The sequence below is a fragment of the Schistocerca cancellata genome, chromosome 4 (genome assembly GCF_023864275.1).
Source record: "Schistocerca cancellata isolate TAMUIC-IGC-003103 chromosome 4, iqSchCanc2.1, whole genome shotgun sequence".
Classification (NCBI taxonomy): Eukaryota; Metazoa; Arthropoda; class Insecta; order Orthoptera; family Acrididae; genus Schistocerca; species Schistocerca cancellata.
Window position 1 is genome coordinate 656,368,592 of NC_064629.1, and position 25,191 is coordinate 656,393,782.

Genomic DNA, 25,191 nt, shown 5'->3' on the forward strand with positions numbered 1-25,191 from the left:
ACATTCCCCAGATCTAACTCCTCTGGACTTTTACCTGTGGGGAACACTAAAGGACGTCATTTATTGACAAAAGCCACGCACCTTGGATGAACTTTGAGAATCCATCTACATTCATGTGTAAATATCCAACTGAACACGTTGCAGTCAGTAGTTCGTGCTGCAGTTCAGCGGCATCGTTTGTGTGTGGATGTTAATGGTGACCATTTCGAACACCTACAGTGATATCTTTAAGTTGGACTGTAAGCTATACTTTCACCAAAAATGAGACAACTCCATCAATTAGTTTTTTTGGCCCCTCTGTATAATGAACCTATCACTGAGTGGGGAGTTGTTTGACAGTACAATCCCCACAATGATTCCATTTACAATCAGATGGTAAAACATCTGACTGTTACTCAGTGGCTTCATCTCCTCAGGGTTTCCAACCATACCAGGGTCAACCTTCTCTTCCTTTTACAGTAGCAAGATAATATCATCGTTCTAATCCTTAAGCCAGGCAAAAATTCAACATCCATCGACAGTTACCAGCAGATTAGCCTCATAAACATGCTCTTCAAACTGCTTGAAAGGATGGTTTCCAGCCAATTATGCTGGGTTCTCGAATCTCAGGGCCTCTTGCCCCCATATCAGTGTGGTTTCTGGGTGGGATAATCCACAACTGACCACCTGTTTAGGTTGGAAACTGCAAACCAACATTTTCTAATTGCTTACACCAAATTGCAATCATTTTTGATATACGTAAAGCATATGACAAGATGTGGCACCATCACATTATTCTTACCTTCCATGATTGGGGTTTTTGAGGTTCCATACCAATTTTTATTCTTCTGTTTTTATCCCACAGGTTGTTCAGTTTCGAGTTGGTAATTCTCAGCTTTCCATGGGTCATAGAGAATGGCGGTCTGCAGGGCTCAGTGCCGAGTGTCACACTTCACGTGATCTCTGTCAATGGGCTAGTGTCCTCTGTTGGCCACTGGTTGTTCCGCTCTCCCTCCCCTCCCCTCACCACTGTATGTCGATGACTTGTGCATTGGTAAAGCTCCCACTCAGTACCCTTGGCTGAACACCAGCCACAAGGTGTAATCTGATGGGGCTCTGCTTGGACTGTTTCCCGTGGTTTTCAGTTGCCTCCTGCAAAAATGTGGGCTGTAAATTTTTGTCATTATACCATTGTCCATCCGAGCTCAAAATTCTATTTGCTTACCCAGTGCTTGGATGTTGTTACACACTCCAGATTTTTGCGTTTCCTGTTTGACAAGAAGCTGACTTGGCTGCCCTGTATTCGACATTTGAAGACTAACTGCATATGACAGCTTAATGCTCTCTGCTTGCTTGCCCACATCTCTTGTGCTGTGGATCACACTAGTCTCCTTTGTATCTACCGAGCTCTGGTCCAATTCACTTGGACTATGATTTTCAGGTTTATGGCTCAGTGGTGCCATTGACTTCAAAATTGTTATAACCAGTCCATCATCATTGAATTCGGCCACTGGTGCCTTTTGCACTAGTTCCTTAGATAGTCACTGTGCTGAAGTGGGGATCTTCCCTCTTCAGCTATAATGATACCAAATTGTGCTCACCTATGTGATTGCATTTGACAATTTCCTGATCACCCAACACATCCTATTGTTTTTGAATATGAGGGGCATTGACCTCAACATGTGCCCTCAGGTGGGATTACCAATTGATATATGCCTCACAGCACTTTGCCAGGACCTCCACTGTCCCCCTTAGAATGTACTCCCTGCCTTTTCTCACACACCACTCCATAGTTGGTGTGAAATAATGAATTAGGAACAATCTGTTTCAAGGATCTAAAGTTTGTTGCACCCATGACCTTTTGGTATATGTTTCTTTCAGTGCTATGGCTCATAAACAGTCCTTGGCTATGTTTTAATATGCAGTGACTCAATGAGTAGTCTCTAGGTCATTGACCAACATTACTCTTGTCATGCTGTAATATCTGCTATTCATGAGCTTTTCTCTGAATTTAATCATACTGTCTGCTTGGTTGCCTTTCTCCTGATCCCAAGTCATGGTTACCCTAGGGAATGAATTGGCTGACAGTTCAGCTAGAGAAGCTATTACTCATCCCTCATTTGCTTTGATGATCCCAGGTGTGGGTTTGTGGGTGCAGCTAAGGCCGTTGCTCTCTCAGAGATGGATCATCATCTGGTGGGCCACTGAACGCTGTAATAAATTCCGTACTATCAAGGAGACTACTGCTGCATGGCACTCCGTCTTCCATTATTCCTGGGAAGAATATGCTGTTGTATGTCACTGCAGCATTGGTCATATCAGACTGCCTCATATTTTCATTTTATGTAATGAGCCACCCCACATTATGGTTGTGGAGCCATACTGGCAGTTGTTCATATCCTGGTGGAATGCCCCTCCTGGATTCATGTTAAGCATGGTATTCTGAATTCTTTGCCTCTCATGTTGGCAGACAACTCGTGGACAACTGAAACAGTTTCCCCATTTTCTCCGTGACGGTAATTTTTATTCTCAGTTTTAACATTTTAAAATATCTTTGTGGCAGCCTCCTGCCACATGCTGGGTTAAGGGGACCCTTGACACTAGCTCCTTTGCCTGCTACCTCTGCCATCCCTCCTTCATTATGTTTTAAGTGCTTTCAGGTGGCTTGCATCTTTTTCTACCACACCCTGTTTACTGTTGCAGGAGTAGCTTGGTTAATTAGAGCATACTATCCTCCTCTACAACGCTTTGCCTATAATGGATTGGAGGTAGGACAGCTCTGAGAGAGCCTGCTCCTTCCCACGCAGAGCCCAGGGGGACACGTGTGCAGTTGCAGCTGTTTCTCTCATCTTGTTTTATTATTGGCAGTCCAACTGGTGTTCATTATTTTAGCCTTTCTCCTTTTATTGTTGTGATTGTTTGACTAGAAGGCATTCTTTATTCAGTAGCTATTTTCTCTCGACATGGTTGAGCCCTGCGAGACCACTTGTCTGCTCTAACCTACATACTGATCTAATCTACAGGGTGATTTTTTCCACTTTGTGCACACTTTAGGGATTGATCAATGAGAGGATATGGAACAAAAATGTCTAATAATCTTATGTCCAGAGATGCATGGTTTCCATGCTGGAGACCATTTATTCAATTGTACATTGTTACAGAGACTGCAGTCTAATACATGCTATACCATGCAGCCACAGTTACAGTATGCATAGTTTCCTCTTAGAGGGTCATACAGTTCCTCATATGCCATGTCCTAGCACCCGGTTTCCTCTTAGAGGGTCGTACAGTTCCTCATATGCCATGTCATAGTGTCCTCTCCTGCCATAGTCATTGGTAATGTTGTGTCTGATTCACTTCTTTTGCTGACTCACCCTGTAGTGGATGTCATACAGTGTTGTACGCAGTGGTTCCGTATTCAAATCAAGAACATGGCGACATGATGTTTACTTACTAAGGAAAGGCAAATGGCAGTGGACGGCAGGCAGCTAGGTTGTATCAGGAGACGTATCCCTGCCGACTACAACCACAGCACTTGGTGTTTGCTACAGTGTTGCGCCATTTGTTTGAAACAGGGTTGTTCAGAAGTGGGAAATCATGAAGGATGTACCCTAAATGTTTGGACACCAGACTTGGAGGAAAATGTGATTAATACTGTGGAAGGTGACCATTGTGTTAGTACCAGGCAGTTGGCCCGTTAGTACAGGGTCAGCCAGACGACTGTGCGGAACATTCTCCATTACTGTTGTTACTACCCTTATCATTTACAGCATTTGTAGGGCTTACTAACAACAGATTTTCCACATCGGGAGCAATTTTGTCACTGGTTTCTTCACCAGGCAGCCACGATTCCAGGATTTGTCATCCATCCTATTCACAGATGAGGCCACCTTTACGTGGCATGGTACCTTCAACTTTAATAACATCTGTGGGATAGTATGCAGAATCTCAGTGGTATGGTGACAGTCAACCATCAGCATCGGTGCAGCCAGAATGTGGGGGCCAGGTAAGTCGTCCTATGTCTCCTGACAGGTTGGAACTATCGACATTTCCTGTGGGGGTCTTTGTCTCCCCTGCTGAAAGTGCCATTGATGATTCGAAGGGTTATGACTTCTACATGATGGTGCTCCAGCCCCCTTCGTTATTAACACCTGGATGCATCTCAATCATGTCTTCTCTGGTCAGTGGATCGGATGAAGGGTTCCAGTTGCATGGCCTGCTCATTCACCGAATCCCAAGCCGCGTGGTTTCTGGTTATGAGGTCATCTCAAAAGTATCCTGTAAGTAGAGCCTATTTTAGATGTGGAGACACTGGAGCAGTGTTTTCATGCTGCCTTTGACACTGTTTGGCTGCAGCCTGGCCAATGTGAATGTGTGAGACAGAACATTCTACAGCCGTACACACATGCATTGAAGCACATGGAAACCTTTTTCAGCACTTCTGTAACTGTGGCTGCATGCATGTTAGAAAAGTCTCTCTAACTATGTAGGACTGAATAAATGGTCTGTAGGATGGAAACATTGCATTTCTGGACATGAGTTCATTAGACCTTTTTTGTTCCGTGCCCTCTCATTGATCAATCCCTAGAATTTGTACACGGTGGAAAAAAAATCACCCTATATAAACTTACACTTTGTCGTAAATTGATTTTCAGCTGTGATATTAGTATTGTATTCACTGCCCTGCTTTTACCAGTCCTATGTACTTTCCACGTCCAAGTACGTTCCTGGAGGCCTTCACACCCTGCGGATGAATAAATCCTAAACCAAGACTGATGACCACACTGTTCAGTCCCTTACCACAACCAACCAACCAACCACAGATGCTTGTGTATGTAACATGGATAATCTGTTCCTCTCTCCAAATACAATTTGCAATTGATAGTTCAACCTTCGAAACAGGTTTCTTTGAGCTGAAAAACCCACAAAAAATAAGCCAAAAGTTCTCTGATACCCAAATAACAGGTTTCGTTCTGCAGTACATGAATCACTTATGAAGGGGCTCCCCATTTCTCCTCCAAAAAGCAGAAGTCCAGAAATGTGCATGTTGTTACAGAATCATCTGGACTTCTGGTTCAAACTTTGTACCTAGCTCCATGATAGAGAGCTCTGATTAGTTTTGGGAATGATACTCTACATAGGGAATTGTGCTTCCACCCCATGTGAGAACAGATTTTCTAATTTAGTCAGTTGGCTGAAGTAACAGAGGATGATTTCTGAACCAACAAGGCAAGCCTCATTCGCGGTGGAATGAGCTAAGATAAGTGGCCAGCTGCACCCATTGCACTCAATAGTCACAGGCAGATTGTCCTCCACATATCATTGGACAAGACCCGTTGGCAGACAGAATGGGGCAAAATGGCTTTGCTACTTGTCTTCAAAGGCACTCTAGACAGTGCGCAGGAGACTTAAATGGAATGCCATGTGGCTAGTGCCCACATTCTTGTTTTGCCCAGAAATGTATTGTAGAGCCACTGTCAGGTTTGGAAGAACTATACAGGTAACATACGTTGGAAAGAATAGTGATATCGAGGATTTCAGGTGATGTTAGTGGCAGCAGAGATACTACAGCTTCCACTGCATGTTCTATGATGCTGATTCAATCAAGGGCATCAGCCCAAGGCCTGTTGACTGTGGCCAACACAACTTCTAGATGTTTTTTGGAAAATGACCAATTCCCCTTAATTGTTTCCAATAAGAACAGTCCTTACCCGTACTTCACTATTTATGTCTATATGACGACAAGATGTGTTGATGTGCACCAAAATAATCAGAATATGCTCTCATTAATTTGCTAAAAAACTGAAAATACTTCAAAATGGAAGATACACACATAGATGCATTGACTACACACTTTGAAGAATCAAACTGATATAGAATAGGAACTCCTTACAGATCTGCACTTTATTGATTTCTAACATCTTTAGTCATGAATTAAGCTCGATAATGGCTATTATTTGTTGCAACATAACCTCACTTTTCTTATTTCCAGCTTAATTATTTTAACACAAAACAAGTCTCCAATATCACCAGCCAGTTGTCCTTGTTAATAGAACCAAACATTCTCTCATCTGAGGACTGCATTGTGCTTTTAGTTGTCTTATGCAAACTTTTAAACTGAAGTATCCTTGTACTGAAGAGTGATCAGACACTTTGAAAGAATAACTGCATGTTAACAAAACAAAGGTCAATTACAATTTCCTTGAATGAATAGCTGCACATCTACATACAATAGAAATGTCTCTCCTGTGATGTCTTTGATTTGCGTACACGACAAAACCCAGAGTCATGGTAAGCAGCGGTGTGGAAGACCTGCAATATTACTGGGCCAGTGCTGCCAGCGTATGACGGATGATGTGATGTGTGTGAAGACCACAACGAACTGGGCTGGATCTGGCAGTTGGACCTCTTGAGTGAGACAAAATAACTGGTACTGCCACCTTGTAACATTGGGACTGAATTCCTGATGCAGCTGGTCGGAACTGCTGGTACTGCTGGCTTGAGGCCTAGAGCATAACTTGTTCAGCACAGTTAGCGATGGTCTAAAAAGTCAGATGCAGTTGGATGCCCTGGCATAGCAAAATAGTGCCCTACTGACTGCGCTCCCTGCTGACAGGCATGCTGTCTGTTGGTGAAGTTGGTGCCACCAGACACTTTGAAGGCAATGTGAAACTCTGTGGTAAGCAGCCCAGATCAAACAAGGAAAATATCTTGGTGTTGATGAGAGCCGTTTACACACGTTGCCCTGGTGGGGCGGCTGCCTGCACGACCTGCCTGGTGTGTGGAGGAATCAGCTAGCAGGCAGATACAGTATCCCACAACCCTTTAAAAATAGATGATATCACTATCTCAAAGACATGTCTCTCTCACAGGGGGAGGCAGCCCACTGCCAGTGATGACTGTCCTGGGAAATGGAACAATCAGAACGGGAAACAGTCCAAGCAGGTAGTGGCACGCCATCAGTGTCATTGAACGTGTCTTCAGTTTCAGTGGATTTTTTCCTTCAGTTGTAATTCCCGTATGATGGTAACAGTTCTTGATGGTTTGGGTTGTGACCTGGCTCCAAGATTTCGTAATGCATCTGATTGCATCCATCAGTATAATAGAATAGTCTTGCTTTTTCTCAATGTATTGTATCATTTTCAGTAATATGAGCTTACAATAGTGTCATTTCAGACTCCTCATTACTCCTCGGTCCATGGACTGCAATAAGCTTGTCATATTTGTACGAAGAAAAATGAGCTCAATATTGTCCAAACCAGAGAGTACAGGATGTGCTGGACAGTTATCAACAAGAACCAGTATCTTCCTTTTCTGACTCACTGGACTCATATTCTACTAGGAGTGATATGTACTATAACCCAATTTTTCTTTTGGTTTTAATTGTTATTATTTCTTTCTTTCAGTTACAGAAAGAAAGCAAAAGACACAGTGAATTTATAACTATCCAACTTGTTTTTCTTTAACAAAGTTAAAAGTTAATAATTGGTGTCTACTATTCGTTATTACTTTTATTCTTCACTCTAATAGATACGGGATATTTAAAAATTGTAGCGCCCCCCCCCCCCCCCCCCCCCACACACACACACTGAAATTGGGACTGGACTGTTTTACAATCACCATTGCTGAATTGTGCAAAATTCTATAATGACTCACCGTTGTTGATTCCAGAATTTTAGTTTTACGATCAAGCAGTTCTGATTAAAGTGACATTTTTACACAGTAACTTCTCAAGATTTAATGAAGTAGATTTGTACATGATCACTTACCAGTTCTGTAGTTGAATCAATGTTTGGTACAGCCCAGTGAACAAATCCACTTATATGAACCATTGTGACATGTTGTTTTGATTAATTATCAGGCAAAATGGTGTGTGTGTGTGTGTGTGTGTGTGTGTGTGTGTGTATCCGTATGTGCGTGCTCCATATTATTTCTGTTCATTCTGTAATTAGTTACATAATCACAGTTGGCTCTGTTTGCTTCAATTTTCAGATTGCTGTTGTGGAGCCAAGTATTCTGTCCCTTTCAGTTTCATCAGAAAGTACAGATGGCTTACAGATTCTCAGTGTTTGTGAAGACCCAGCTGGCACAGATGGCGATAAGGCCTCAAAAATTGACAGGACCTCAACTGGTTCAACTGGTGAATCAAGTGAGAACAAGTCTGAAAAAATTGAACTCTCACATCCAAAAGTTAAATGGTCAGTTCCTGTTAGCATGTTACACTTTGACTCAAGTAGTTATTCAGAGGTAACATCAGATAATCCATCTTCAGAAGATGAAACAAAATGCATTCCAGCTGTTGGAGCACCAAGAAAGAATTCCCTGGAAGATGCAACTAAAACTACTACAGAACCAAAGATTTTAAGTGCACATAGTACTTTGACAGAACCAGAACCTCATTTTGCACAAATAGGCCAATTTAAAATAAGAAAATTCACACAGGTCAAAGCAGATCCATATCCCACATCACCACAGTCGTCAAGGACTACGACTGCATCAGAATCGTTTGAGATATGTCCCAAAGAGGAGGAAAGATCAGATTTTCATGATGAAGAAGAAGAAGAAAGTGACACATTGCATTCTGACATAGAGAAAGGTGCGCTGGTACAAACAGCTAATCGTCGTGTTCGCAGTGGTGATGAAGATGACGAAGAAAAGGCAATTGGAGCATCACCTGATGGAAGATTCTTGAAGTTTGAGGAGGAAGTTGGACGAGGAAGCTTTAAGACAGTCTACAAAGGCCTTGATACACAGACTGGTGTTGCTGTCGCATGGTGTGAATTGCAGGTAATTAATTCCTTTAAAATTTTTGCAGTGCTGTTTGTTGTTAATAAAAGTAAATGCATTTTTACAAGGACAAAAGTATGTATTGCAGACTGTATCTGTTAAATTGTTTATAAACTTTAAATTTATTCAAACTTTTAGAGAGGTTGGAAGAGAGATATGTGTGAGTGAGGTTTAATGGGGATGTTTATAGGACTAGGAATATATGTAATTTTAGTACACGAGATCTGTTTGGTCAGCTAGATTTGGGGTGGTAGTGCCTCTCTGTAAAGACCTTAGTCTTCAGCATACTGGCTTGTGACTGCAGATACACCATCCATGAGCGATGAGACTACACAGGAGAGTTTCACATGTTTGGAAGTTTTACTGTGTGATCAGAGAGGTGGGCATAAAGGTTCAGGAAGGTGGGTATATGGAGCTGGAATAGGTGAAATTGATAGGATAATAGCATTAATGCTTTGGAAGAAAGAGGATAGTATTTCTTGACCCTGGTTCCAGATCAAGAAGATATCAGTGTAATTGAGCTAGAAGAGACATTAACGCTTGTATGGAGTCATGTACTTAGTCGTTTTCCCTCGCTCTATTTGAGAGTGAAACAGAAAAGGGAATGGCTAGTAGTGGTACAAGTTACCCTCCACCATGAACCATACAGTGGCTTTTGGAATGTGTATGTAGATGTAGATATAGTTGATCATGTGTTGTTAATGTATAGGGAGGGGATTTCAACAGTGGCAAGCAGAAAACCTGGTGAGGTGGTAACAGGGGTAGGATTCTGAAGAAGCACTGAAGAAAGTGATTGGCCTGCTTGGTATAGGAAGCTAGGCTGTGGGCAGTTATTTGGAAATGTTGATTACCTAGGGCAGATATTATTTTGGGTGGCTATGGGGAGGGGGCGAAGTAGCACAGTAACCAGCTACAATAGGATGTTGAGATTGGTTAGGTTTGTGGATGTGTGGGGAGAAAGGGGGTTGGGGTTGAGGAGTGAGGAAGGAAATGGAGTAGTGGAAAGCTTTTGGGGTGGTTCTAATGATTTGAGATTATGCTGAACTTCTGTGATTGGATTAATGTGACAGCTTTTAGAGGGAAGAATCTGACAGTTGGTGGAGAACTTTCGCCTGTTAGTCACTGAAATTCATAGTCACAGTGGCAGAGCCTTTATTTACAGGGAAAATGATGAAATCGTAATCTATTTTTAAGAATATGGATGGCTGCTTTGTCTTCCATCAAGAGATTTTTTGTTGCTGGGAAGGAACAGGGATAAGGAGATGAGGCCAAGTTGGAGGTGGGGAATTCCTGGTAGGTTACTGGATGTTGTTGAATGGGAGTAAGGATGTGTCACATTGAAGAAAGTAGAACAACCATAGACAATATTTTTGTTCATTCGTCATTACTAGAAGGGCATTCTGTTAGCAAAATGGTGAATGGCCTTTCAGATCATGATGCACAAATTTTAAGTCTAAAAGATTTTTGTGCTGCAACACAGGTTAAATATAGTTACCAAATTTTTAGGAAAGCTGATCCAGTTGCTGTAGAGACTTTTGTAAACCTTATCAAGGAACAAGAGTGGCAAGATGTTTATAGTGCTGATACAGTAGACAATAAATATAATGCTTTCCTCAAGACTTTTCTCGTGCTCTTTGAAAGTTGCTTTCCGTTAGAACATTCAAAACAGGGTACTAGCACAAACAGGCAGCCTGGGTGGCTGACTAAAGGTATAAGAATATCTTGTAGAACAAAGTGGCAATTATATCAAAACGTTAGAAACAGTCACAATCTAAATGCAGTAGCCCATTACAAACAGTATTGTAAGATGCTTAAAAAAGTTATTAGGAAGGCAAAAAGTATGTGGTATGCAGATAGAATAGCTAAGTCTCAGGATAAAATTAAAACCATATGGTCAGTCGTAAAGGAAGTGGCTGGTCTGCAGAGACAGGTCGAGGACATAGAATCAGTGCGTAGTGGGAATGTCCGTGTTACTGATAAGTCGCATATATGTACAGTATTTAATAATCACTTTCTGAATACAGCAGGTGAACTAAATAGAAACCTAGTCCCAACAGGGAATCGTATAGCGCTCGTAGAAAAAAGTGTTCAGAGACTGTTACCTGAAATGCTCCTCCATGATACTGACAAGAGGGAGATTGAGTTAATAATTAAATCACTAAAGACCAAGAACTCTCATGGATATGACGGGGTATGTAGCAGAATACTGAAGTATTGTTCCATGTATGTTAGCCCAGTACTTAGCCATATCTGTAACTTTTCCTTTAGGAGTGGTCGGTTTCCTGACCGATTAAAGTACTCGCTAGTGAAGCCACTTTATAAAAAGGGAGACAGGGATAATGTTGATAATTATAGACCTATTTCTATGCCATCGGTGTTTGCTAAAGTTATCAAGAAGGTTGTATATACAAGGTTACTGCAGCATTTAAATTCACATAATTTGCTGTCAAATGTACAGTTTGGTTTTAGAAATGGCTTAACAACTGAAAATGCTATAGTCTCTTTTCTCTGTGAGGTTTTGGACGGATTAAATAAAAGGTTGCGAACGTTAGGTGTTTTCTTTGATTTAACGAAGGCTTGCTTTTGACTGTGTTGACCACAAAATATTACTGCAGAAGTTGGAACATTATGGAGTAAGGGGAGTAGCTTACAATTGGTTCGCCTCTTACTTTAAGAACAGAAAGCAGAAGGTAATTCTCCGCAATATTGAGAGTGGTAATGATGTTCAGTCCCAATGGGGCACTGTTAAATGTGGCGTTCCCCAAGGATCGGTGCTGGGCCACTGTTGTTTCTTATTTATATAAATGATATGCCTTCTAGTATTACAGGTGATTCAAAAATATTTCTGTTTGCTGATGACACCAGCTTGGTAGTGAAGGATCTTGTGTGTAATATTGAAACATTATCAAATAATGTAGTTCATGAAATAAGTTCGTGGCTTGTGGAAAATAATTTGATGCTAAATCACAGTAAGACTCAGTTTTTACAGTTTCTAACTCACATTTCAACAAGAACTGATATTTTAATCAGACAGAATGGGCATGTTATAAGTGAGACGGAACAGTTCAAGTTCCTAGGCGTACAGATAGATAGTAAGCTGTTGTGGAAAGCCCATGTTCAGGATCTTGTTCAGAAACTAAATGCCGCTTTATTTACCATTAGAACCGTATCTGAAATAAGTGACATTTCAACACGAAAAGTAGTCTACTTCGCATATTTTCATACACTTATGTCATATGGTATTATTTTTTGGGGTAATTCTTCTGATTCAAAAAGGGTATTTTTGGCTCAAAAACGGGCTGTTCAAGCTATGTGTGGTGTAAGTTCGAGAACCTCTTGTCGACCCCTATTCAATAGTCTGGGAATTCTGACATTGCCCTCACAGTATATAGTTTCTTTAATGTCGTTTGCTGTTAACAATATTAGCTTATTCCCAAGAGTTAGCAGCTTTCACTCAGTTAATACTAGGCAGAAATCAAATCTGCATGTGGAATGCACTTCCTTGACTCTTGTGCAGAAAGGAGTGAAGTATTCTGCTGCATCCATTTTCAATAAGCTACCACAAGAACTCAAAAATCTCAGCAGTAGCCCAAACTCTTTTAAGTCTAAACTGAAGAGTTTCCTCATGGCTAACTACTCCTATTCTGTCGGAGCTCCTGGAAGAGCTAAAAAATTAAGCAAACTCCAGTGTTACATTCTTGATTTCTTTATTTAAACTAATGACGTGTCGCCTGAATATGTTTCTTATATTTCATTTTATCTGTTTCTACAATCGTGTTATAATTTCATGTATTGACTCGTTCCATGACCATGGAGACTTCTCCTTAATGTGGTCCGACGGAACAATAAGTAAATAAATAAATAAAATAAATAAAGGTATGAATTGGAAGAATCATGGCAAAGTGTTCTGTTTGGCCTGTTTTAGTTCAAGGTGTTGGTAGCAAAGAAGTGTCTCCATTGCAGGGTAGAATAGCCCTTTGTCCAGTCCAGCATGGTTGAATATGGGTGTAAGGCTGAGGGCTAGACCTTCGAAAATTACTGAAACTTCTGTGATATCAAGGTTCTTAGTAGATATATTTATTAACAATATTGCACGTATACTTGGGTTCACAATTTTGTGAGATGCTTGAGATGTGAAAGATGATGTATTTTAGAGAGAGAGAGAGAGAGAGAGAGAGAGAGAGAGAGAGAGATTGATTTTAACAGATAGTGAACTACCAAATATTTTGTTATGACAGGATATGCACTAATAAGAATTGAATATAATGTTTGTAATCTACAAGACTATAAAAGACTAACAATTCTGAAGAACTGTAAGGAAAGAGTAATCACCATATAATTAAATGTTGAAATCAAGATCAGTATTCCACAATCAGTGTTCTGACATGCAGTAGCAGTGCAGATAATTATCCAGGGAGGCAAGTGGCTGACATTAGTTTGATACTGACCATCTAGCTTTAATATAAACAATTACCTGAAATAATTTGAAGTACTTCTACACAAAGCTAAAAACTGCAATATGTAGTTGTTGTAGGTCATCTTAATGCAAATATTTTTAGAGATAATCACACCAGAAGATTCTGTGATCTAATACACACACAAAATTTTGACCCTTGCTGGTGATGTTATGTATTCTTTTTGCTTTGAGATGTATCATTTGAGTGTTCAGTCACTCACTACTGTTTGATGTTGATAAAAAATGTTATTGACTTTAGCTTGATCTCTCTCTTCCTACCTTGCCTTCTCAGGCATTATACCTAGATCCGGCTTCTCTTATTAGCTTACTATATGCTTTTTCCTTCTTGTAAATTTGAGAACTGTTCTGGGTTCTTTTCCCTCTCAGTTTATGTACTTCGTTTTTAGTTGTTTCCTTGACTATATAATAATTGTGGTGGCCATCTCTTACTCTTCCCTGTATTTAAATTATTGTGTACAGTGTGATATGCAGCATTTGTTTAGTAACATAATGATAACAATGTGTCTTTGTATTCAGATGAATGATTTTATCTCCAATCTTCTTAGTAGAATTTGTTACTTGCTTAAATTTTCTGTTTTGTTTACATTATCTTCACTTTTGTGTCTACTATCTCAAATATTTAATCACTATGCTGTAAGATTGCTGGCATTTTGCCAATACTTATTCATATTAGTAATTATGTGTTGCGTTAACACTGATACATTTGATTACACCTTTTTGGGTTGATCTATGATGACTTAAGATTGTAAATGCCTGTTACGCCACAAAAACTTTTACTACAGCTGTATTTTAATGTTCATGGGATTAGGTGGCTTACCATAACTATGTATTGAAATTCTTAAATAACTTATGAAGAAGCACTTGTAATTATCTAAGGGAACTGTCTTTATTAAAGCTCTTTGATCAGTGTAGGTCTAGTGTCAGCTACTTCTAACACCCTCTCACACATACAGCAGATTGTTTTGGCATGGCATACAGATCTGTTTATTTGTCTCCTAATCACGCTGTAATAAGAATACAAAGAAATGCAGATTTTAAATCATTTAGTTAAGTTGCACAAAACTGTAGTTAAGAGTGGTAACAAGGTTACATCCTGCTCATCAGTCCAAAGTGGATGTACATTTTAGTAAGCAAGGAAATTGTAATTATTAAACCCAAGATTTCAGTGAGTAACTAATACTCTTCTTTAACTTTACTGTTTCATGAGAAAGCCTTTCTTTATGTAGATGCCCCATAATCACAGATACACATAAATGAACATGCACTTGCCACACGTTGCAACCAATGAAATGTTAAACCCAACTTGATGATTAATTTTTGTTGGTGTTCCACAGCTTTTATAAATTGTAGAAATGACATCATGTAACACTTAAAGTTGCTGTTCAGTTTATTCTTCATTGTGTAACCGATCTGGTGAGAGACTTGTTTTTTTGCACTGTTTTTTGTTAACAGCAAGAGTTACATATATGTATAAATGATGTTTAGTTATGAAGAAAAATTTATCTTTTAGATTAATGGTTAACTTTTCATGAAAGTCACATTTTAATATAACACTACAGAACAGTTAAATTACGAACCTTTGTAACATTGGTAAATGTTTTTCAAGATGATAAAAATCCTGGACAAGCATTGATAAGAAAATGACAGTTCTTCTTTATAATTATGAGGAGGAAAATTTTAGGAATCGACCTGGGATCCTGTCACAGGTTAATGACAGTCTGAATGCACATCTAACTTAAACGTTTCAGTATACTGGCAAAAGAACACACACACAATAACTACTGACCCATACATTTTTACAATGCTAAAGGAAACAGTATATTGTCTGGAGGGGATAATGTGAAGCACTGTGTTGTCATTGACTATTATGTGGTTTTAGCCTCAGTGTTTATGTGGCTTGTGTGTGGCTCTTCCTTCAGATGGTAAATGTCTTGTAGCAATATGTAAATATTCCAAATCTTTACTTGTGGAGCCAGCATCCATTCCTTGTAAATTTTGCGTTGGTGCATTTTTGTCTCCCTCTGATTTTTCCTGTTCTGTCTTACAGTTCTGTCAACCTTATACATGGACCAGTAAATAGTGTCACATTTTTAGATTACATACTTATTGTCGTTGAAGAAACAATACCTGTGTAACTGAGAAACTGTTGATTTTCCTTTTTTCAGTCGATTGACATCTTCAACTCAATGCATCTACTCTTACTGCCAGAATACTGAATTTTTAATTATTTACAAATAAAATTACCTTAAACAATGCAATATATGTGATACAATGAAAAAAATAGATGGAAACACTGTGTAACTGCAAAACAATGAAATACTGTGTAACCAGAGTGTTTCGGATGTGATAAACAATACTACTCAAGTGCCAAAGTGTTCACAGCCACAGTACATTGTTATCACTTACTACGTATCTCTCATTGTTCAAAAGTGGTTCCTTGGTTGCAGCTTGAGTTCATGAAAATGGGTGGCATTGGGTATTATATAATCTCTATACTGAAGAAGAAATTGTTTCTTAGCTGAAATTAGTGTATGAAAGTGAGAGTCCTTTCTGGGTGCCAGGTTATTGGTAGTGGTAGGAAAATTGAGTTATTATTTACCTCACATTAACAGCAGTCCACTAAAATTATGAAACATACCAGCTATCCCCAACCACAAGTTTAATTCTGTTATGGATGCACGTTGGTGTTCATAATAAACGTGCCTTCAGTACCAAAAAAAGTGTTGTTCTTATTTGACAACCATACAATCGGATTTGGTCTCAGTTGTCGTTGCAATGTGACAATATTCAGCAGAGTTATCATTGTTAATGGTCAGCTGTGTAGTAGTGTCCTGTGTCAATTACAGCTGGGAACTGTGATTTTTGCACCACATGTGCAGCTCATTCCAGACCTTTAACCTCCGTTCCTTCTCCACACCTTTCCCTTCAACCAATTACTTGGTAATTGTACACCATCTCTCAGTCTGCGCTTTCTGTTTTGTCTTGAAAGTTGAGATATATTCTCTTTCTTAAATTTATGTTCAGTGCAACTAGAATGAAAATGGGAAATGCAGTTGTTATGATGGTGACAGGTATGGGATTACCAAGTGACCAAAAGTGTTGCAGTGGATGTAGAGAAGGAACTCGGAATGTCTGTTCTCCATTGGACTTCTCAGAAACAAAACAACGATGCAGCTTACATAGTTATTCTTTTACAGAATTGACACTTGCATTTAAGGGGCACTGGAAAGTTCTTTCCAATGTTAAAACAGCACTTATGATTTGCTTGTTTCCTCAGAAAGTATTTGATCTGGAAGTTGAAATTTTCAAAGATCATTTATTGGAATATTGGCTACGACTTAACACAAAGATTTTTAAAAATTTGAGTTCAGTTATTAGAGATTAATTTTTTCTAATCTAACGAAGATGTACTACTTTTTGTCCCATTTTTTCTTTATAAATTCAACAATATATGTTGTTGTGGTCTTCAGTCCTGAGACTGGTTTGATGCAGCTCTCCATGCTACTCTATCCTGTACAAGCTTCATCATCTCCCAGTAACTACTGCAACCTACATCCTTCTGAATCTGCTTAGTGTATTCATCTCTTGGTCTCCCTCTACGATTTTTACCCTCCACACTGCCCTCCAATACTAAATTGGTGATCCCTTGATGCCTCAGAACATGTCCTACCTACCGATCCCTTCTTCTAGTCAAGTTGTGCCACAAACTTCTCTTCTCCCCAATCCTATTCAATACCTCCTCATTAGTTACATGATCTACCCATCTAATCTTCAGCATTCTTCTGTAGCACCACATTTCGAAAGCTTCTATTCTCTTCTTCTCCAAACTAGTTATTGTCCATGTTTCACTTACATACATAGCTACACTCCATACAAATACTTTCAGAAACAACTTCCTGACACTTAAATCTATACTTGATGTTAACAAATTTCTCTTCTTCAGAAACGCTTTCCTTGCCATTGCCAGTCTACATTTTATATCCTCTCTGCTTCGACCATCATCAGTTATTTTGCTCCCCAAATAGCAAAACTCCTTTACTACTTTAAGTGTTTCATTTCCTAATTTAATTCCCTCAGCATAACCCAACTTAATTTGACTACATTCCATTATTCTCGTTTTCCTTTTGTTGATGTTCATCGTATATCTTCCTTTGAAGACACTATCCATTCCGTTCAACTGCTCTTCAAAGTCCTTTGCTGTCTCTGACAGAATTACAATGTCATCGGCGAACCTCAAAGTTTTTATTTCTTCTCCATGGATTTCAATACCTACTCCAAATTTTTCTTTTGTTTCCTTCACTGCTTGATCAATATAGAGATTGAATAACATCGGGGATAGGCTACAACCCTGTCTCACTCCCTTCCCAACCACTGCTTCCCTTTCATGTCCCTTGACTCTTATAACTGCCATCTGCTTTCTGTACAAACTGTAAATAGCCTTTCGCTCCCTGTATTTTACCCCTGCCACCTTCAAAATTTGAAGGAGAGTATTCCAGTCAACATTGTCAAAAGCTTTCTCTAAGTCTACAAATGCTAGAAACATAGGTTTGCCTTTCCTTAATATAGCTTCTAAGATAAGTCGTAGGGTCAGTATTGCCTCACGTGTTCCAGTATTTTTACAGAATCCATACTGATCTTCCCCGAGGTTGGTTTCTACTAGTTTTTCCATTCGTCTGTAAAGAATTCACGTTAGTATTTTACAGCAGTGACTTATTAAACTGATAGTTCGGTAATTTTTACATCTGTCAACACCTGCTTTATTTGGGATTGGAATTATTATATTCTTCTTGAAGTCTGAATGTATTTCACCTGTCTCCTACATCTTGCTCACCAGATGGTAGAGTTTTGTCAGGACTGGCTCTCCCAAGGCCGTCAGTAGCTCTAATGGAATGTTGTCTACAACCGGGACCTTGTTTAGACTCAAGTCTTTCAGTGCTCTGTCAAACTCTTCACGCAGTATCATATCTCCCATTTCATCTTCATCTACATCCTCTTCCATTTCCATAATATTGTCCTCAAGTACATCGCCCTTGTATAGACCCTCGATATACTCCTTCCACCTTTCTGATTTCCCTTCTTTGCTTGGAACTGGGTTTCCATCACAGCTCTTGATATTCATACAAGTGGTTCTCTTTTCACCAAAGGTCTCTTTAATTTTCCTGTAGGCAGTATCTATCTTACCCCTAGTGAGATAAGCCTCTACATCCTTACATTTGTCCTCTAGCCATCCCTAAATGATTTATGTTTTATACGTGACGGTGGGTTTTATCATTCTATACAAGTTTTAGCGCATGCCCTTTGCCCCTTTCTGTTCTCCACTCTGATGCTTTTTGGGTGTATGTTTTAATGTATTGCAGAGTGGCTGGCTTTTCCGTTTTATTCTCATGATGGTCGGCCAGCCACGGTCATCTGCTCTCTTGTTTTTATCCTTTCTACCTGTGGTTTTCTTTTCTTGTTTTTGTCCATAGTAGTGTTAGTTGTCCTTCTGTTGCTCTGGTTCTTCCATTCTCCTGTTATTGTGCTGTACATCTCCTTTCTTTTCTTCTTTCCCTTATGTAATCATTTTACCATGAACAAGGACCGATGACCTCGCGGTTTGGTCCCCCCTCCCTCCAACCAACCGAAAAAGAGTAAATAAACATGAAACACATGACAATTGAGTGAGCAGTATATATTGAAGTATCACAGGTTAACATCAACACTTATTTTGTAACATTTATTTTCTCGCACATCACTAAAATGTACACGATGAGCATGTAGAGTCACGAGTTTAACATTTGACAGCTGTTTAACAGTGCCACAGTGGGTCATGCCCATACAGATAATATTTTAAAAATAGTTGTAATCTTCTGAACTGAATGAATTATGTATATATTGAAAGGAGAGTCTGTAGAATTTTAAAATGCAAAAAAGTAAAAGTTTAACATTTCATGATTTTGAACCTTTCTGCAGCCCCCTTAAAGATGTGAAATGATATTGTGCAAACATAACGAAAAAATTTAAGTTTGAGAGAGAATTATCACGTGGGTATGTCAAAATTTAAAAAAATGTGTGACTGGCTGTACCTCTGCACAACATCAGCAATCAATTTCTTTTTACTGTTGCTGTTCCCAGCGTGTCAAAATCACTCCTGGTACTTTATCTCAAAACTCTTACTGGTACTGTATCTCAAACTCTTGGCCAGGTTATTACTTTTTGTCCCTGCTGTAAATGTCTGATGCATGTTATTCAAATCATTAGTTAAGCCTTGATAGATGGTACTAGGTTCATAATGCCTGTGTTCTGGGCATCTTATTTAATTGTTGGCCCACCTTCATTCCTAGACTGCTACCTGGCAGCAAGATTTTCTATTTCCGGTCTAGTTTCTTCCTTGAACTATCTGGAACTGCAACAGCTCATACTTATTTTCAATTTGATAGTGATTCTGCTCTGAAAACTACATTATCTTTAGAAATTTTATAAGTAAACTGTTTACAGCTGTCAGATGTTTGAAGAAATGCATCTCTGAACCATCAGCTGCACAAATACACTTTTATTCTCCACTGGTTTTGGTTAAATAACCATCTTCATAAGCAGACTATAAAATACAGACAAAAGGAGCACATGTGTGAAGAACAATCAATTAGAAAGTACTTACACAGCTCTACACTGTTGGGTCATGAAGATATTTTCTTCAAATCATCTCTAATCATATGTTCATACAATTGCTCCATAAACTAAAATTATTTTGTCTGATACAAATACAATACTGCATAAAACATAATCTGTTGCAACTGATTATTTCAAACTTGGAGGTACATATTACAAGCTGAATGTCAAAGACAGTATTGTCAAAGATTACAGAGAACAAGAATAATCTACATTTTGAAGGGTATAGGTTGTGTGTCTAGTCGAGGTTGACAGACACAATATCTTTTTCAACAAAGATGATACCCAAAACATTGATGTACTTTTGGATGCCAGTAGTGACATTCCATCTAATCATAAATATCGCATGAAAGTAGTATTACTGGATGTGTTTAGATGTACATTATGTGAATAACGTCTATGAAGCAGGTATTAACCTAGAGTGCTGCCAACAGCAGAAAAACGTAAACACATTTGTTAAATGGTAGAATGCAAAGTAAACCATCCATACCAACAGACATCTGAGGAGCATTTAAAAACCTGGAATTCCTGCGTTATTAAAATATGGAGACAATCTCATATCATTTTATTGTTGGGACATTATGAAATGACTGTGTGTTTATGTATAAAATGTTACATACACGTAAGGCTTTGTCAATATAACCATGGTATACAACTGGGATAAAAATTGAAAAAAAGATAAAAAGTAGTACAGGATCAGGAACCAATTAGGTTGAGTATGTCTGCACATAAATTAACTAACTCAGCCTAGTTCCAAAGACATATTAAACCAATACCTGGGCACCTAAGTAAACCAACATCAGTTAACATATGTAGTAGAAATACAGTGAAAACAAATGATTACACATCAGAACAGTAAAAACCAGTAATATTATACATTCATATTACATGGAAAGCCTATAACCAGTATATAAAATGATATTATTTTTTCCTAGAAATTTTGAGTGCAATACTTGTGCTATAGGTACTAAATGCCCTGTCCTTCAAACTGAGGTGTTAATGCGTAAAACACACAGGGAATGTATTGAAGAGTAGTAACGAAATTAGATGATGATATGATGAGATGATGATGATGAGATGATGATGATGATGATGTTTGGTTTGTGGGGGACTCAACTGCGTGGTTATCAGCGCCCATAAAAATTTCCAACCCTTGTTCAGTCCAATCTCGCCACTTTCATGAATGGTGATGAAATGATGAGGACAACACCAACACCCAGTCATCTCGAGGCAGGTGAAAATCCCTGACCCCTCCGGGAATTGAACCCAAGACCCCGTGCTCGGGACGAAATTAGAGTGATTCATCTGTTGCAAAAGTCTAGGTTCAGAATGCCAAAGCAGTGTGTTAGATTTTATTAATTATGAACTCATCTCCAGATACACCAAACCATTTTGGCTCTTCTGATTACTGTTACCTGTTATTAATATTTTACCCCTTTTCACATTGCTTTATGTTGGAACTAGCTTTTGTTTAAATGTTATTTTTACTATTATGGTTTGTAATCAAGTGTCACTTGTTCAATACTTTAATTTTTTCTTTTAATGATTACTATCAGGACTCTTATTATATCATTGCATTGTGTTTACCTAATAAACATATTGGTTTAATTTTACATTATGTTCTTTCCACACTGATGATGACATTTACAGTTGGATTATGTAAATAATTGTGCTCTGTTTGTGTAGGATCTTGTAGAGCTATAACCATGTCTGCAAGACATTTATGTTTTTGAACTGTGTGCCCATATTAAAAATGAAGTTATGTAATATGATAGTCTCATTCCCTGCATAGTTTCAATTTTGTTTGTAGGCAGTGTTACATAAGATTGTATTTATAATTCTAATTTTCTTGTAATAGATACAGTATAACGTCTATTGTATGCTGTCCTTAGTGAGTAGGTACCCAAGGTCTAGGTTATCGCGTTCCATTTTTGGCACATTATGGTATGACCTTGTTTGATGAATAACTCTAATTTTATTACTACACTTAGATATATTGCATGAGTGGTTTACACATTAATGCCTCACTCAACCTAAGGGACAGGGCATTTGGTACCCATAGTTCAATACTTGAACGTAGAATTTTTAGGAAAAAATAATGTAATCATTTAATGTGTATTTTACAGTCTTTCCATGTAATATGAATGTATAACATTACTGGTTTTTACTGTTCTGATGTGTAATTATATGTTTGCACATTATTTCTACTATATATATGTTAACAGATGCCGATTTACTTAGGTGTCCAAGGTCTTCGTTCAATGTGTTTCTGGAATTAGGTTGAGTTAGTTAATTGATGTACAGATATACTCAACCTAATTGGTTCATAATCCTGTACTACTTTCATCTTTTTTTTTTTAATTTTTGCTCCACTTGTATACCATGATTATATTGTCATGTAGAAGAAGGTGTAATTAGATGTATGACGAACACTAACTTCCCTTAACGAAGGTTTATTCAGCACTTGCACATACAAGAGTGTGTAGGAATCATTGGTAACCACATATTTCAAAACTGATCAAAGTTTTTCTTGCAAAGTAGTCCATTAACTTCCTTAAAGTGTCCTTTCACATCCTCTGACCGATTTAAGGCAAGCATAATTTGAGATATCTTGGCATCCTTCTTCTGCTCAGCAGAGGGATCCTGGAGTGCAACGAGACAGTCACTATCTTCATCAAAGTCTTGATGGTCCTGCACTGGGTTTCTTGAGAGACAGTTGGCATCTTGGTGTTTTCTTCCACTTTTGTACACTGTCGTAATGTCATACTCTTGAAGATGTAGTGCCCACCTGGCGAGTCGTCCTGTTGGATCCTTAAGACCTGTCAGCCAACAAAGTGAATGATGGTCTTTAACAACTGTGAATGGCCTTCCATAGAGATACTGTCGAAATTTGCACATGGCCCAGATCACATCAAGACATTCTCTTTCTGTTGTTGAGTAGTGTCTCTCGGCGTCCTAGAAGCATAGGCTATAACCTTCTCTTTTCCATCCGAAATTTACACCAGAACAGCACCGATCCCATGTCCACTGGCATCTGTGTAGTTCTGTAGGTGCTCTCTCATCATACAGACCAAGTACAGGGTCAGTCATCAGAGCTTTTCACAGCACATCGAAAGAGTCTTGTTGGGCACCACCCCAGGTAAATTTAGCATCGGCTTTTAACAACTCTTGGAGTGCCTGGCTTTGATACAGAAGTCTTCGATAAAACGACAGTAATAAGAACATAATCTGAGGAAGCTTCTCACATCTCTAATACTTTTAGGAGTAGGAAATTCTGTTATAGATCTCACCTTTTCTGGGTCTGGCCACACACCTTCATTTGACACCACGTGTCTGAGTATTTTGATTTCTTTACTCCAAAGAGACACTTTCTTGGATTAAGTTTCAGTCTGCATTGTTAGAGACACTTAAGAACGACCCTCAGTCTTTTTACATGTTCATCAAATGTCTCTGAGAACACTATAATGTCATCTAAATAACAAAGACACATTGTCCACTTCAGGTGTCTTAGAAGATTACCCATCACCTGTTCAAAAGTTACTGGTGCATTACACAAACCAAATGGCATTACCTTAAACTCATACAGGCTCTCAGGGGTTATGAATGCAATTGTCTTACGATCAGCCTCATCTACTTTGATTTGCCCATATCTCGAGTACATGTCCATGATTGAGAAAAACTTAGCGCCCTTCAGACAGCGCCAACTGCCATCCTTCTTCCTGACAAGAACCAGTGGTGATGACCATGGGCTCTGCGAAGGCTGAATGCTGTCATTCTTCATTATTTTCTCTAACTTGTCGCGAATTATTCGACGTTCTGTTGCAGCTTATTGGCTTAATGGTTGATGGTCTCAAGTGCTAATCTGGTACTTCACAGTCAATTTGTCTAATTTGCTCTTCACCTATGGATTTGATGCATTCAGAGAACTCTTGAAGAATACAAGTAGCTTCTTCTGTTGTTCCTTAGTGAGATCTTGTCTTGTAGTGGTAGCGCCAATTTTGCCCACAGACTCGGCACGGGAGGTTTCTACAGTGCTCAGCTGTTCGGCAATTAATGGCTCAGCGTTTTCTACGCACATGCGTCTTGAAAGGATTTGCGGTTCTTGGCAAAAGTTGACTATCCACAATTCAATGAATCCATTCTTAAATGAGACAGTCGAGGCTGGGATGACCAAGTTGTTCTTCAGTGGTATGCTTCTTTTACATTCCACTACAAGATTCATGGGTTGATGCATAACATGACACATGCCCGTTACCTTTCTTGCACTGACTTCAGGAATGATCACTTCATCCAGCACTCATAGTCTCCACGAACTCTGATGCGCATTTTCCTGTCCACAGTATCTTATCTCGTCTAGTATAATCTTCGAGCGACCACAATCTATAACTGCCTCAGAAGCTTTCAGAAAGTCCCATTCGAGAATGATGTCATGACTACACTCTTGTAAGACGATGAATTCTAAGGGCTGTGTATGGCCACTTATGCCCACACGAATGACACATCTCCTATAGGCTTTACATATTTCCGAATAGCCACCTTCAGCAGAGATGTTTTGTTGTTGACGAATATGGTTTTCTGCAACTGGCGACGGTACTTCTCTGAAATGACTGAATATGATGCTCCAGAGTCCACAAGAGCTTGGGTTTGTCAGCCATCCATGAGGATATCAACGTAGTTTCCTATCATTTTTGTACTGATTGACTGTGGAGGATTTTTCTCTTCGGCGACCTCACCTTCAAGGGAAGTCACGCCCTTTAGTTTTCCAGGTTGCGGCTGCTAGGTGATCGGCTGGAGCTTCTAAATGGCGATGGATACCTTGATTACCCTGTTGGGGCGTGTCCTCTCCAGCAGCTAGCTTGCAGCGATGGTGACCTACATCGTCATGCACCCACATCTTCTTGTTCACGTTCGTCATCCCGGAGTTGGCGTCGGCTAAGATCGACCTGCTGTCACCTGGCGTGGGTGTCATCAAATATCCGCCGCCTTTCTCGACAATAGCGCACAACATGTCCCGGTTGTCCGCAGTGGAAGCACACTGGTTGGTTATCCTGGGTCCTCCAGACGTCAGTCTTCCTTGGTTCCCAAGCAGGTTCCTCATGCGGCATTGTAGGAACGTAACTTCACCTGGGTCTCAACTTTTTCACTGTTTTAAAGGGAAATGAAGGACAAGAGATTGGGTTCAACGTCTGTGCCACTTCCTCCCTTATGACCCCCTTGAAGCCTCTCGGTTTTTGCTCACCGTGCAATCCAAGTGCCTTCTGAACTTCCTCTCTCACTACCTGACGAAGAACACTTGTGAA

At 39.3% G+C, this 25,191-nt stretch overlaps 1 protein-coding gene across 2 annotated transcripts in view; it reads left to right on the forward strand.

Moving 5' to 3' along the window:
• The window catches only part of LOC126183376 (uncharacterized), a 303,763-nt gene that overhangs the window by 62,411 nt on the left and 216,161 nt on the right, over positions 1-25,191 (forward strand). For both annotated transcript variants that reach the window (XM_049925308.1, XM_049925309.1), the window contains exon 5: positions 7,972-8,766. In XM_049925308.1, the coding sequence (XP_049781265.1) occupies positions 7,972-8,766 (795 nt within the window). The remainder of the gene's footprint in view (positions 1-7,971; positions 8,767-25,191) is intronic.